This window comes from Brachycentrus maculatus, unplaced genomic scaffold (genome assembly GCF_059751285.1).
Source record: "Brachycentrus maculatus isolate JH-2025_06_01 unplaced genomic scaffold, ASM5975128v1 h1tg000024l, whole genome shotgun sequence".
NCBI classification, from domain to species: Eukaryota; Metazoa; Arthropoda; class Insecta; order Trichoptera; family Brachycentridae; genus Brachycentrus; species Brachycentrus maculatus.
In genome coordinates, this window is record NW_028280778.1 from 410163 (window position 1) to 427825 (window position 17663).

The 17663-nt window shown below is 30.6% G+C and overlaps 1 protein-coding gene across 1 annotated transcript; it reads right to left on the bottom strand.

Annotated features, from left to right (window-relative positions):
- Nucleotides 1-905: 905 nt before the first annotated feature.
- Nucleotides 906-15824, bottom strand: LOC148313051 (zonadhesin-like). Its single transcript, XM_088269440.1, has 12 exons — nucleotides 15746-15824; nucleotides 15480-15533; nucleotides 14582-14776; nucleotides 13680-13871; nucleotides 12573-12755; nucleotides 11489-11665; nucleotides 10661-10837; nucleotides 6308-6427; nucleotides 6003-6218; nucleotides 3479-3673; nucleotides 2598-2798; nucleotides 906-1473 (listed from the first exon to the last, which is right to left on the bottom strand). Exons 1-12 carry the CDS (start codon nucleotides 15801-15803, stop codon nucleotides 1250-1252), a joined length of 1992 nt encoding a protein of 663 aa, XP_088125566.1. The 5' UTR covers nucleotides 15804-15824; the 3' UTR covers nucleotides 906-1249.
- Between the last annotated feature and the right edge of the window lie 1839 nt (nucleotides 15825-17663).

Genomic DNA, 17663 nt, shown 5'->3' on the forward strand with positions numbered 1-17663 from the left:
TTTTCGCTTTTGGACCGAGGCTAGCGAGCGCTAACTACCCCAAGGCATGCGATACGCAAATTAAGATACACCCCTGCGATAGCCAGCCAGTACACGAACACCCTCTCCTCATTCGTTTACTTCACAGTTTAAGCTAAATATCTCGGGGCTATAAAATGCGAGACAAGATGTTGCCATGAGACGCAGTGTCGCGTAAATTACTTGGCAATTATTAATAGAGGTTTATCTAGGAGCGATGGTTTTCAGCAAACAAACCCTTAACTCCATCATAAAATAAGAATTATTTGATGTTTTGTTTATTTAGCGGTGCTTGAGATTTCAAATATCAAATACTATCAAAGTCTAAATGAAATACTAGTAAAGAATTTCGCAATATTTTGAATACGAATATATCCTAATTTTTGTTGACTAATCATGAATTCTGTGAACTTTGGTGTTATTCATATCAAGATTTAATTAAGATATACATACTCAGAATATACTATTTTTAAACTGGTCGAATCAATTAAGTATGATATTTTCTGGTGTGTCCTAACGTGTGAAACACTACATATATGTTTAATATAACATATCATTCATGTTTCTGTTAATATAAAAACATACTAATTTCAGCTATAAATATTGCAGATGAAAGTTTTATTTAAAAAAAATAAGTTATATCTATTTGAAGCATGTATAAAATTTTCCGAAATCTGTTTTATGTGGTTGTCAATCATGGGAAGAATGATGTTTATTACACAGCGTATAAAGTGATCACTTAAAACAGACAATGAGAGTTCATTAGCTCTATAGATGTCCAGACGTGTACTGTAAAAATCCAGTCGCTATCTACATATATAAATTATAGTAATAAAATTTTAAAACAAAAGCTTGCTTGTAGGGAATAAAAAGGGATGAAAAGAAATATAATTTTTTATTTAATATTATTATTCTTTAAAAATATGTACTTTCGAAGAATGCCGAATTTTTTAATAATGAGACCATTAATTCACGCCTTTCTTAATTCATAAGTCTGAAAATAAAAATACGTACGGTCTAGGTAATAAGCAAACGATGTTTTTCTGACAATTGCTCTTTTGATTGAAATCTAAGATTTTTTTGTAAATTAAAACACATTTTTTATAAAATTAAGATTAACAGCGGAAAAAGTAACTTGCACGACGTATCTTAACTATGTATTAATTATTTAAATAATATTACTTTCATATTATAATTTTGATACTCAAATAATTTAGAATAAAGTTTTCATTCAGCTTCGGAGCGAATTAAAGATAGCAAGTAAGCTTGGGGTGGATCTGGGACACTTTTTAATAGGGATGCAAACATTTCTGTGATCTCTGGCAAATCCCCTGTGGCAGTAGCATTTGTTCACACACTGAGCGGAGAACTTTTTGCAAGGTTGCCCCAATGTACTGCATTTCTGTTCACATGGAGAGCCACAGTCAAAGTATTCGTGAGGACCTCCGCAAAAACCTGGAAAAATGTATATAAATAAATAAAAATAAATAAAAAATGTTGATTAGACGACTAAATACACAACTAAATTTTACATATTTTTGTAAACTTATTGTGAGTTTGTTGTGAACACACGTTCCATGTTTTTTTTTAAACTAACTAATTAACTAACTTACTATGATAAGAATGAAAAATAACAAAAGAAACATTATAAACAACTACAAATATGTAGTAAAACGTATTTTAAAAAATACACACACACACAAATTTATATATATATATATATATATATATATATATATATATATATATATATATATATATATATATATATATATATATATATATATATATATATATATATATATATATAATCGAATATGTGGGTATGTGTATATAACATACAGTGAGTATATATGCTCATAAATGTATGCATTCGTAAATATTTACGTATAAGTTTAATGAACATTTACTTGAAATATAACAGAGTTAGTCTAAAACTATTATGACTAACTAGCCATCACGCCGCTTCCCAGCGGGGGTACGTAGAGAAAATAGAACGCCAAAGCAATTTGTATTTTAAACAATCATCGCCCCTTCCTAATTCATGCATTTCCTCATATAAACCAGCCTGTTGCGTGGCATCTGTCAAATAATTATTTCTCTCTCTCGAAAACCTTTGTTTATAAATACTCATGTCGTGGTTACTAAATAAAACGAAGAACTTTTACCCAATTATTAAATGAAATATTCAAAATGTATTTTTTACCCAGTCTCTCAAAAGGCTGCAGCAGCCACTGATAAAGACTTATGATAGGGCTACTGCGAACAGCGATTGCCAACCTTCAAATTTCAGTAGCACAATAAAAATAATAAATAATCAAGATTACCTTCAATTTCAATTTCAATTTTCAATTTAGTCTTCTTCCTCTATTTCAAAATTTTATTTTTGAATAAATATTGAACCGTAATAATTTTATTTTTATAACCTGATGATGAAATGATTATTCCAAAACCGGTTGTCATGACTAAGTGTTTATAAAAGTGGTATTACACAAAGTGAACGATGAATTATAAGGAGAGTGTTATATTACCATACCACAATGTTAACAATGCTTTTAATATCCAAAAAATAAGATTACCTTCAATGCTTTCTAGATTTTTGCAGTATTTTGGCATTATGCACCGGCCATTTTCATCTCGGACCAATCCCTCTTTGCAGATGCAACCTGCCTTGCATTCTTCGGAACAATTCAATTCGGTACCAAAATTCTGGCATGTGGACTCGCATGCTGCTCTGCAGTAGTGGAAATCTTCCAGAGATGTTCCACATGGCAAAGGATCTAGAATCATCAAAATCTTTTCATCATTTCAAATTTACAGTTATAATAATTTAACAAACAAAATGAGTATTAGAGTGTCTCAACTTGATTTGAAACTAATTTTATTTCTTGATTCGGCAGTCACCTTATGGTAAATATCTATGCATTTTTAATTTAAGTTCTACTTGGTAAATATGATGCTGAATGCATTAAATCACGTGTCACAAAAGATTTGAAGAAATAGCGGTATTTTCAAAGTAAAACATTAATTCAAAATGTATAATAATGTACCTTTTTTTGCTTTATTTTTCGTTTAATGATTATAGATGAAAATCAACATAAAACTAAGCTTAGCTTGTTTTAGGGTTCCATAAAATAGTTAGTATTTTAAATGGGTTTCGTCATCAAAAAAGTTTGAGAACTGTTGTACTAAAATATAATAATATGAATAAAAAATAAGAAAAAAGAAAGCCTTTTGATTTGAAAAAAGAAACCCTCCCCACAAAATCAATAATATTTACATTAATTGATTCGGATGTCAATTTGTGGTAAAATCTATACATTTTTAATTCATGTATTACTTAGTAAATACCACTTTTTCTTAGAGAAATGTGGTATTTACTTAGTAATACATTATTTAAAAATCAGTCATATTTTATTAGGGTTTTATAATATGATTTTTTACTATATTCCATACTCACCAGCTAGATTCTTCCTACAAAAGGAAGGAGGTATGCAATTTCCCTCTTCGTTTCTCACCAGACCATCTTGGCATATACAGCCACCCTTGCAGGCATCGGGACAGTGGAAATTAGTACCGAAGTTATCACAGGTATACTCGCAGTTTGCAAGGCATTCGTTATAAACTTCCAACGGTGTTTTGCACGTAGTATGCACTGGAAAATTATTGTCAAAAAACGTAAATATAAACCACTGATATTTTTGAAGAATACAGAACAAATGTTAGTCAGGTGGCATGGCGTGGTCGGGTAGGTGCTCGATTGCGAATCTGGCATGTTAGGTTCCCAGCAATTGAAAAATGAATACAAGAAATATTTATATTCAATTGGATTGAATTTTTGTGATGTATAATTTACATCTACCCACTATCCTTACTTTCCTACTTGCAGACAAACCTCTAAAAATAAAGACTTTACGGAATATTCCTTTAAACATACAAAAAAAGACCAACAAAAATTAGTTTAAAATGTTCAAATATAAGAGCGCACATACTAAATTAGCTTATAAATTGCCTGCCTTTGTGGTAAAGTGGAAAGAGCATTCGACTACCGAGCCTCATGTCTGATGTTCAATTTTCGAGACGGTTTTTCCCTTTGGGATTCGTGGAAAAGAAAAATGACTAATTCACTTAAATACTTACTTCTAAATCGCAGGATAAGTGGCCTTATCTTCGTGTTGTTAGTCATCAAGTCGACACTGTTTCAATATGATGCAGTGCCCTATGCACCATTAGAAGCAGAATATTTATAAAATATAGAAAATATTTTAGGATGCATATTACATGAAAGATTTTAGTCGATTTTACGGTAAGTAGTTTCATTGATTTTTATTATCACTATTAACATTAACATACTTTTCTTAATGTTGTCTCTTATCTGCATCCAATGACACATAATGCGTCAATACCTCAATCTTCCGATTGAGATACCATTGCATACTGTATATAATAAATAATACGGTATAAAAACAGTAAATTTTATTTACAACTCACTAGGAATTGAACTCGGTAACCACTTTACCAATTATGGAGAACCTTTTCATTTATAAAGGCCACATTCATTTGTCTGATTATATTAGGTCGCGTTTGTAAAAAAACAGGTTTCTCAATTAACTATCCATTATACTATGAAAGGAAATTATTTTAATATGCCAAAAAAACACTAAAACACAATTATTATATATGAGATTAGTACTAAATAACCCTAATAAAAATAAATAAATACAAAATAATAATAACCTTTAAAAAAAAACTAAGGTTACTAATATTCTTCTGATCCTTATCGGCAACCAATGGTGCACAGGGCACTGCATCGCATCAATACAGTGTTACCTGGATAGTATAGTCAATTGCGTGAAAGTCCAGAGTAATTTTAAATCCAGAGTTAAAATAAGTTTTATTGATTTTGACCCCTCTGGGAATCGAACACGAGACCTCCAGATGGTAGCCAAATGCGCTAACCAGTACACTACGGAGGTGGCTTATTTGTGCAAAACCTTTTAGGGGTTGTTAATAACAATTTACCGGTTTGAATTTTACACGTTTTGTAATAATCAATTTAAATTAAAAGCTAGTATACTCCCATGAGATTAATGATTTATATAAACATATATATATATATATATATATATATAAATATATATATATATATATATATATATATATATATATATATATATATATATATATATATATATATATATATATATATATATATATATATATATATATATATATATATATATATATATATATATATATATATATATATATTTATAAATATATATATATATATATATATATATATATATATATATATATATATATATATATATATATATATATATATATATATATATATATATTTATATATATATATATATATATATATATATATATATATATATATATATATATATATATATATATATATATATATATATATATATATATATATATATATATATATATATATATTTATATATATAAATATATATATATACATATATATATATATATATATATATATATATATATATATATATATATATATATATATATATATATATATATATATATATATGTATATATATATATATACATATATATATATTTATATATATATATATATATATATATATATATATATATATATATATATATATATATATATATATATATATATGTATATATATATATATATATATATATATATATATATATATATATATATATATATATATATATATATATAGCATAGATTTAAAATAGAGAACTTTATTTTAAATCTATGCAAGATTCTACTACAATTATTTCACATAATGAGAGATGCTTGAAAACATGATTTTATTTTTTTTGAAGCTTATAATTTGACCAGTTATTTTATTCATACCATTTTGAGCGAGTCCAAAACCTTGTTCACACAAAACTTATTATGAAACAGGATTTGGAAACACTAAGTAATTATATTTTGCATTTGTACTCACGTTCTGGAAAGCAGTCTTCGGGAAGGACGCATTCGTTTTGATCATTTCTGTAAAAGCCGTGCTTGCAAAAACATCCTTTGACACAAACGTCTTCTTTGCGACAGGCCGACTTTTCAATCAAGTCATAACACGTAAGAGGACACGGCGGCCCACACACTCGATAATACTCGTGTCTCCCGAAGCATTTCTTTATCTGACTACTTGCCTTAAAACAACCTAGAAATCAAAGGACTTAACCATCAGTACGCACAACACCACTATAGTCAACATTCAACATCAGATAATACTTAAGAAATGAAACTTACTACCATTTTGAACGACTACACATAAAATTAATAACTTAAGAGTAAATGACATGACTTTTACAGCCATTTTAGACCAGGCAAATATAACACTGAGGATACCTGGTGTTTCAAAATGTGTCACTTACCAACAATTCATTGTGCTCCTATTACAGCTGTGTCTACAGAAATATATTTATTTCCATCACACGTAGAATCTTGACTACAGTTAAAATCAAAAGTGAATTGTTTCCATCATCTTGTATACCTACTTCCATAATTACTTTTTTTTGGATTAATTATATTATTATATTATATAAACGGATCCAGTAGACATTGTCTTGCACATGCGGGTTTTTAGATAATAAATATTTTTTGTAAATTTTGGATCAATTTGGTTTTTCGATCAAAAAAAAAGAATGTAATTTTTAAACGATGCTTTTTTGAGTATGTTCAATGCAATTTTGAGTATGTCCAAATAATTTTTCTCCACTTTAGGAGTCATTTTTACATGTCAACAAAGAAGTCGAAGAATATGGAAGCCTTACTTTTGAGTTTTTACTTGAGTAGGCTGGTTAAGTGATCACTTTAAACACGTGCAACATTCACCATTCTACCCATGATTGACAACCACACATTTTGGCTTTATTATGAAAAAGTGGATCTATTTTTCCTGAATGTTGAACAGGCAAAGAGTTTTTGCAAAGACTTGTTCTATTCTCTCTGTCTACCCCTGGAGGGAAGTGAGGATTTTTTCATAAACCCTTTTTTTAAACGTGTAGTTGGAAACAGATATGTATTTTTTGACAAATATGCAATTACCACCCTTTGAGTCGAGAGCAGCGCTGTATCTAATGTAATCTAACTCCTAGCCACTTACTAAAAAGAGACGAAGATACACGTTTGTAAATTAAACGGAACGTATTATTCTCCCCTTCCTTGTGAGCAAGTGCCTGAAGGTGTGAGCCAAGTAAATCGATAGTAGATCCAGCTAAGTGGTGTAATGGTTAGCGTGTTAAGCTACCATGCTAGAGGTCCCGGGATCAACTCGCAGGGGGGGGTGAAAATTAATATTAGTGATTTTACACTCTAATATTTATTTATTTTACAAACTAATATTTATTTACTTTACACTCTAATATTTATTTACTCTGGGCTGGTCCCTGAGGCGCAGGAGTGATCACCTTGCCTTCGTGTAGGTACGTCAAGATAACACTGCATCAATACTATGCAGAGCCCTATGCACCATTGGATGAGGATAAGGGTTAGATTGATTGATTTAGGTCTGGCACTGGTCAAAAGAACTGATACTGTTCTAGAATCAGACAGTCCCAAGATTCTTCAAACCCTTATCCGCACCCGATGGTGCATAGGGTACTGCACCATTTGAATGCAGTGTTATCTTGATCGTTAGTATTTAAAGGAAACGTGATCAGCCATCCGCTTCTGGGACCAGTCCAGGGTAATATTGAATAAATATCAGACTGAAAATATCATTTTTATTTATTCGACCCCCCTTGGGAATCAAACCCGAGTCCTCCAGTACGGTAGCCGAGTAACCATTATCCTACGGAGGCGGAGAAAATTAGTTGTGCTTTAAATGTAAGGATTATTTCAAAAAAATTATTAGAAAATTCATATTTTCACCTGTGTCAATATTCTCCTTAACCAAATCGTTTGCATTAACAATCAAACGCGTGTTTTAAATGTTTGAATAGTCTGTTCTTTATCAAGTATAAAAGGGGAATCTTGGCATTGAATTCACATTGTATGCTTCGTAAAACTTAAATATCTTCTTTTTAATATAAAGTATCAAAACATTAAGAATTCCAAAAGTGATCACGTTTCTAAGAACAGTGTCAGTCGATAGTCGCTTCTCGTTGGTAGAAAGATTAGAGTCCAGGCTTAATATTTGTAATTTCATTAATTGATTCGGTAGTCACTTTGTGGTACATTGGCACGACTTCCAGAAAATTCAAAACAAGAATCAAGGAACACGAATTATGTTTGAGAAATAATAATTTTTCGGAATTCGCTAACCATTCAATTGATAATGATCACAAATTTACCCACAATAACTTAGAAATCCTAAAAATAATTAATACGAAAAGCCATAAACTGCAACATTTTGAAACAATAGAATTTCATAAAAATATAAATAACAATAAACCCATAATTAACAATATGACAATGACTAAAGCCTCCCCCTTTATTGTCTGATGTTCCCACTGATAAGAAATAAAAATTAAAAATTAAAAGTAAACAAATAAATAAAAATTAAGAAACAGCTACAACCCCAGCTTCAACCTTCAACGTCCCAAGGACCCAACTCTAAAATTTAGAATTAATTTCACATACGGTGTTTGAAAATGATGCGGAATGCATCGAAACAATGATTTTAAGAAATAGTGGTATTTACTGAGTTAAACATTAATTAAAAATTTATGTTTGTAATTATTTTATTGTAAAACCTTTCTACTGTAAATTGTTATTGTATCCATTGTATGTAATGTTTATAATCTAATAATTTAAAAAAAAATCTTTATTGTATTAACATGTAAGTATTTCGGCTCAACACAGGCTATGCCTAAAGAGCCGTAATACATATAATTAATAAAATGTTTAAAAAACGTATTTATGTACCTACCTAAAATATATTCCTTCATATACAAAGTGTCATAAATACAAAAAAAAATAACTAACTATCAAGCCACTCCCGCAGGTGTAGGCAGAAAAAATATAACTCCACACCAATCTGTCTTTGCACGCAATCTTCGTCTCTTTCACATTCATAGATATCAATACATCTTGTTATATCACCCTTAGTCGCAATCGAACGTCAAATGTTGAGAAAATATATATTCTCTTTTAAACCCTCATACGCATCGAATGGTTCATAGGATACTGCATCGCATAGACGTAGTATATTTCAGTAGTGTAAAGGCAAAGGGGTATATCTGTCTCAGACCAAATTTTACAGGAGAGCAAAAAAAACTTGCGAAATTAAATAACTCATTTGTTTTATGTATTTTTAAATGTACATATCTTAAGAAAACTAAATAAGTACTGCAACTACAGCTTTATTCTTTTGCCAGATTATGGAATACACTATTTTAGTCATTTTGTGGAACAAAATTTTACAGATATACCCCTTTGCCTTTACACTACCGATTTATCGTTAATTATATGAAGGTAAGGTGATCAGTCCTGCACTTCGGGTACCAGTCAAGGGTGATTTTGAATAAATATGACTTTTATTATTTGGGATTTCCCCCGGGGATCGACCCTGGATCCCAGCATGCTAGCCAAATATACTAACAAAATCACTACGCAGGCGATACATTTAGACACGTAATTACCATATTACGATTTTTAATATTCTCTCTTAATTTATATATTTGATATTCTTGTATCTAACCGCGTTTGCGTTTCACAAAATAATGTTTATTTAAATCATTTCGTACTTTATTTACTGCTTAATAACATTAAAAATAAAACATAGTATTACTTGAACATAGACAAGATTTACACATTTACTATGTTTTAAATATTCTTACTTTATGTATTTTAACTATGATCATTAACCCCGGTTGTCATTCGGTCGTCATTAAAAAAAAATACCATAAAATGAAAAAAAAATATTTTATTGATTTGGCAGTCACTTTGTGGTGATATATCGCTCACTCCTTTCAAGAACATCATAAATCAAAAATCGTCAATTTCCAGTAGTGCATGTTTTCGGAATACCCAGAAAATGTTCTATATCCCAGCAAAACGGCATATTTTTAACTTAATATTTACCCGCTACAGGGCAGAAAGTGTTGTTTTTGCATTTTGAAGAAAATGTATTGTTTAAGTATTTTTTTTTAAATATACTAAATATTTTTCAAATGGAGAAAAAACATTCAAGTTTTACCTAAAAAGATCTGTTGCACAGTAAAAAGTTTAAAAAGTAGCTTGATATTCATTTTTAATACAATACATGTAAAAATCAAGTTTTTTTGATTTATGACGTTCTTGAAAGGAGTGAGCGATATATCTATATTTAATTAAAGAAATACATTGTAAATTCCCCTTTTCATTAAAATCCATTTTGACACGTGTTTCGAAAGAAGTTTAGGGTGTTTGAAAATGGCGCAGGAAGATTTTAAGAAATAGTGGTATTTACAAAGTAAATATAAAATTAAAAAAATGAAACATACAATAGATTTCTTGGAAAGTCGTAGGATAGTATGAAAAAATAAAAGATGTACAAAATTTATTTTTAGAAATATTTTTTTGATTCGGCTTTTCGTGTTGAAGTTTAGTTTTTAATAAATATGTTACGAAGTATTTTTCAGAATTAAAAATATACACATCGATGTTATTAATATTTATTTTTCAGGCATTTGCCGATGGATATACAAGCTCCTTTCTTATTCCTTGCATATCCTGTCTTACAATAGCAACCTTCAACAGGCGTCTGCTTTGGACGACCAAGTTTATAAATATTGCTACATTTCAAGTCATCTATAACTCTGGAATCGTATATTTCATTTGCCCCACTGCAAGCAGCTGAAAATAAAATTATCAAAATAAAATCTAAAATTTTTAAGAAAAATCGTGATCATCATTGAAATAATAATATTTTCTTGAATGTTTTGCTGACACTTTGTGGCACATTTTATAAGCTTTAGAAAATAAAACTCCAAGTGTGCTTTTAATCACTTAAGTTTTTGATATTTATTTTCAACCGGTTTCGAAAATATCATTTTTTTAAAATAATTTATCAACTTTTACAAAACACCCCATAATGTATAGAATTAGGTTTTCTATAGTTCGTGTACATATCAGAGTATGTTCCAAACAAATTATTTACTTAGTCTACCTTTTCTTATATTTGGTACATCATCATCTAATGATGCACACAAAATATGCCCATTATGCATGGATTGTACTACGCTTAGAAAATTATTTATGAAAATTATTATATTAATTAAACAATATTTTCATTACTTGGTTCGGCAGTTACTTTGTGGAAAAATCTATCCATTTTTAATTAAAGTGTTTGTTAGTAAATGCCACTATTTCTTAAAATCTACTGTGATACGTGTTTCGATGCATTCCGCGTCATTACGACGTTTGAAAATGATGCATCACAGTAGATTTTAAGAAATAGTGGTATTTACCAAGTAAATCTTTAATTAAAAGTTGGCAATATTTTACCTGGACATTTGCTTGGAGGAACACATTGGCCATTAGAGTCTCTCAAGTTGCCACTTGCGCATACACACTTTCCCTTTGGTGGCGCTGAACACTGAAATGGTCCGTCACACTGTCTCTCGCAAGCCACTCCCGGCTTCAGTTGTGATTCAAAAATAGATGCCAACTTACATTTACCATCTGAAAAGTCTCAATTCAATATCAATTTGCAAAAACAACACAAAGATTGAGTCAAAGAGGATTGGCTATTTTTATATCTTTTTTGGTAGGTAAGTTTGAACAAAATGCATATAAATATAATAAAAAACACACACACACATAGTCTTTACACAGACTGAAATGTGTTGGTAGCTTCCCATCTAATAACACAATACAGAAAAGTAGAAATACATTATAGAAGAAGTAGAAACACAAAATACATTTAATTTATGGAAGACAGTTTGCGGTGTCATAATACATACAAGACTGATACACAGCACTTGGCAATGTTTGAAAGTAGGTACTTGTACCATGTAAATTACATTTTTTTGTTTGCACGAGTATATAACAGGAACTTCTTTATTTATCAAGATATGATATTTCAAAAGAGACAAAACATCTTTTCATGTGCACAGTGTTCAAATGAAGAGGCTGTGAGATATAGCACCTTACAAATGCCCATAGCAGTCGTATACTCAGCTTTGAGAATAGATGCCTGCTAATAATCTTAGGTATGCAGTAGGTTGACTTCATAAGGAACGAGGAAATGTAGAGTAGAACGCAGAAACCCATGATCATAACTATCACTAAGAAAAGGCGATTCAGTGGGCAAGGCCATATACTTTGCATGTCTCCTAAGAGCCGCCATCAAGCTTGCCTCTTTTACAAGGCATCGGGTTCCTTCCGCTCAGGATGTTCATTGCTGACAATCCATCGGAAGCCCTCTTCTGAGATTCGGGACTTGAAATTAACTTTTAAGGATGCAAGTGAGCTGGTGGCCAACAGAATAGTTTAGAAGCAGTTTGTGGACTCTGTTTACTACACATTCGGAGTAAATATGTTTAAGTAGTAAGCAGTAGTATGATGTATCAAAAGATTCAATACTTACATTTAGGACACTCTTTTATGAGAATGCATTTATTATTATCGTCTCTTACATATCCTGTGTCACAAAAGCAGCCTTCAACACAATTAAATGTACAGGGGCCTGGTGAATTATAATTTCTACAAGTAGACGGACAAGCGGTTCCACATGTTTGGTAAACCTCATTCAGGTTGGGACACTTTGGTGCTAGTTTCAGAAAAAAAATCATGAAAGAAATTTATAATTAATAAAATAATATTATAAAATATTACATTTATTTTACATTCTATAATTAGGAAACTAAAAACCTTTCAGCGAAAGCTTATCTGGCAATACACAACTCAGTCCTGGTACCAACTCTAATGATTTATTAGAGTTGGTACCAGGACTGAGTTGTGTATTGCCAAGTAACTAACTCAAGTCAACTCTGGAGTTGACAATAGAAGGATAAAAGTAGACTGAATACAGTCAAAATGCTATTTCTCAAAACAATGTGCAGAAAATGATAGATGTTCGAATGGTGAAATAAGGAAAGAATGCAAGGCCAAGATAAGCTTTATTGATAAAAGTAACGAATTGGTGAAGAAATAAAGTAAAGGAAATAAATGAGATGAATATAGTTAGACATATGAGCACAGGAAGACTGAGGAAAACTTGACACGATCAAGTATTTCAAATACTTGAAAGTGGTCAGATCAGGAGTTGGAATAATCAGCGAGTATGTACGACGAGATGCATAAATGTGGAAGAAATGATGATTGTTTGCAAAGACAGATTGGTATGGGGTTCTATTCTCTCTCCTTACCCCTACAGGAAGCTGCGTGATACTTAGTTAGTTTTTAATATTCTTTCCACAGTAATTAATTAACTTTTTTATTTTATTTGATTGTACTCAAACACTGCATTAAAACTCTCAAGAGTGATACAAAAAGATGTATTTAATGTCTCAACGAACAAAAAGCATCTTTTTATACCAAGGGAATATGGAAGTCTGGGCATTCTTAGAGAACAACCCGGTATTAGAAGGCTAATTAATACCAGGTCGTAACTCCTAAGAATGCCCAGACTTCCATATTCCTTTCATACAAAAGGATGCTCCATCTCTGTTGAGAAATTTAATAAGCTATTTACCTTTTAGTGGACAATCTGCAATGAGGATACAATCTCCATTGGAATCTCTTACATAACCACTTTTGCAAAAGCATCCGATAACGCACTGCCTCGTGCAAATGCGAGGAGTTCCATAGTTCTCACATGTGTCGGGGCATGCGGTCCCACAAAAGTTATACTCTTCGTTTGCCTTTTCACATTTTGGTGTCTCAACTAGAAAACACAAACACATATAGGGAGGAGGATATATGAACAAAGGCTCACACTTCGTCCCCACCCCTCAGGATCCCTATGCGTATATTTTTTTTAATAATCCAGAAGAAAAGAGAGAGAAAAAAATTGGTATATCTTTTATCAGAAAAAAACTTATATTTAAGATAATGATTTAAAACTAAAGTAACACAGTTACAAAAGAGTTAAGTTACAAAAAAAAACAGAGACAAGCAAAGAAAACAAAAAAATAAAATAAAAAAAACACTCAGAGAACAAAAAAATAAAGAATAAAGAAGGACTTCACGGGTGAACAGAGGCAGAGAATCACATAAGGGGAGGACAAAACAATAGAATGTGTGCGTTCACCTCGGAAGGAAGGCAATGGTGGGACAGGCAACTGTTCCTGTGGGATGTTAATAAAGTCGGGACAGCACAAAGTTTTTTAAAGAATAACTGTCATTCATGCTATTGCACTTACAGAAAATTAATGACTAAACATATTGATATTGATTTAATTTGCGGTGGCGCTAACCAGTTACAACCAGTTTATAGTTTACATATATATGCCAAAATATATGTGCAAACGTGTTATAGGCATGTTTGATTATAGGGGCATTGGATTAGACCTGGTCCAGATTGCCGAAAACGTCTGAGCACAAAGTTGATGCCTTAAATATTGATAACCTTATTGATTTTGTATATTTCAATACCTTTTGGTGGACAATCGGAAGGCAGAATACACTTCCATTCAGCATCCCTCACATATCCTTCTTCGCAAAAACATCCAACAATACACTGTAATGTACAAGGAAATGGAGTTTCGTAATTATCGCAGGTAGCAGGACATGCCGTGCCACACTCAGAAAATAATTCAAACTGTCCGCTACAATTTGTAGTTGGTGGTGCTGAAATGTGTAAATAAACAGCTGCTTATTATTGGTTTACTTATATAAATTTATGTATTTTCCAAACTTTATGATTAGAAAGAATGTAGAGACATCTAGTTAATACTTATGAAATAATTTTTAACTATTATACTATAAAGTAGTACATTTAGACCAGAGATAAGAAAATGCTGCATGTATTACTTCTCATGGATATAAAACGGAATTGCTCTTCAAATTGAAAAACATTACTCTTCATTAATGTCCTGGGCATATAATTTGTACACAATTAACTATTCATACTCACATGCTGATTGCTTATATATTTTTAGAATGTCTACTTTAAACATTTAAGTGTACCTGACTTTTGTATCTTTGGCTTACAATTCATTAAAAAAAACTGTGACCATTCTTACTAAAGCGTAATGTTGAGACCAAATTTCAATAGCTATAACAAAGGTAAGAAAACAACTTTATAGTTTTTTCCACAATTGTTTTATCTGACCAGTGACCGGGTTTCATTGTTATTGACATCATAAGTCTGATAGTGTCGGTAATGAATTCCGGTCACTGATCAAATAAAATATTTGTGAAAAACTAAGTATTTGTTTTATAATTTAAAATGTGGTTCTAACAACAAATGTTGGTACAAAACTTAAAGCGTTAGCATGTTATTATCATTATGGTAAACATTATTTCTTTATATTAAAAAATAAAACCTTACGAGTAAGTACTGCGCTTATAGGTACTATTCCAACGACCTGTGTCAAGCCCTCATCTAGAAAAAAAAAACAATCCTCATTACATTAAATAATGTGGTATTACATAAAAGTCCTAAATTACGTAAACAATAAATTCCATAATCTGAATAAAATGCTGGCTTAAACATTAAAACATCAAAAAAATAGTATCTCAAATAAACAAACATTTGTTGTAAAATATATTCAAATAAAAATGGTATTTAATGAGTATAAAGATTACAACTCTTACCAAATTTTAATCCAAGTACAAGTAACGTGAAAAACGTGTAACACAAACAGAACGTCATGTTTTACGAAATGATGACAGTAAACAATATTTTTATTAGTCTACTGTTTTATAGTTTTTTTTTCAGTTTGCTATTAAGTTTACTTAACATTGACTATTATTTGGACAAAAAGTGGTACAAGGCGTGTTAAAATAAAATATTATTTTACTCTTCTTGTCTTCACTCAATGGTTGGTACATAGGGCAGTACATGATTTCAACAAAGTGTTATCTTGATTGTTAATTACAAAGAGGTAATGTGATCAGTCCAATTTTTCTTACCAATCCAAGATAATATAAGTATTACAATTTTTTTTTAAATCACTTAAATTCATATTAATTAACACCTTAGGATATCGAACCTAGAACTGCTAGCATAGTAACCAATCGCACTAACCAATACTCTCTTCAATAAACTCTTATTGTGACCAGATAAAAGGTTTTATTTGATTTATTGTGCCAAATCTTCATTGCTGTCCATACGCATAACATCTTTTCATTTATTTATTAAACTCCTGGGTCTCTTCAATGTTTTCTTAAGTATGTATTTATAAATAAGTTAACAACTAACTAACTAGCCATCATGCTGCTTCACCGCATTACATCTTTTCATTTATTTATTAAACTCCTGGGTCGCTTCAATGTTTTCTTAAGTATCTATTTATAAATAAGTTAAAACTAACTAACTAGCCATCATGCTGCTTCACCGCAGGGAAAGGCAGAGAGAATAGAATACCACACTAATCCGTCTTCGAAAACAACCTTCCCCTTTTCCATATTCATGCATCTCCTCATGAATACTCGCCGATAATAAAGACTCCTGACCACTTGTAAATATTTGACATATTTTAACATACCTCAGTCTTCTTCTGCTCCTATTCCCAACAACATTTGTCTCATAAATCTGTTTTCCTGTTTTTCTTTCACTCATTTGTTCCACATGCCCAAACCATTTCAACACAACTTTACTTTTATCGATAATGCTTATTTCAGGCTTGAATTCTTTCCTTACATCTATCTTACATCATTATATTCTATAAACATATATTTCATATTATTAAAACCGTTATCATCAAGTAAAAATATTTAAAAAAACACAATCAAAGAATGCTCACATAATCTCAATCAATATTTATGTCAATCCTTGTTGTATGAACACCCTAGGTTTCAATGTAAAAACATTTTTGATTCATTGTTATCTGATTAAGTACACCTGTTCAAATTAATGTTCATAATGGGTTTGGTTTGATTGGTTACTTCTCGGAATTTTTACTTACGTAGCTGTATTCTTTTTCACTATTGTAAATCATCAAACAACAAAATATAATCCATTTGCTAGGTGCAAAAGTACTGGCCATCGTAACAGTACTTATTTGATAATGTTGGAAAGAGAGATAAATAATTTTAAAAAATGATAATGTTTATTTGAGGTATCTTAATTTAATATATTAATATATCTTAAAGGCATTGTATATATGAATAATGTAAACTTCAACCCTGTTTGGGTGGGGCATGAAACTAATACCTAATACTGCTCCTCCATTTCCTTTCCTAAACAGCAGTAATTCATTCATTCTCTACACCTTCACTTACGTCATTTGCATCCTATTAAACATAATCCAGTCCTATATTCATTAAACTGGACCGAAGGACTGATCGCCCTGCCTTTGTGTAATTCCTATTAAGTTGACACCGCATTGATTCATTGTGATCCCCATTTGCACCATTTGAGTAAGAAAAGTGGTCAGACGACAAAGATGGGTTTAATACATATTAATTTACTTACAAAATTTCTATCCTCTCATATTTAATCTCTTTATCGAGCATCTGGTTACATTCAAGCATTTTTTTTACTTCCTCATCCTTTTTTATGTGATATTCG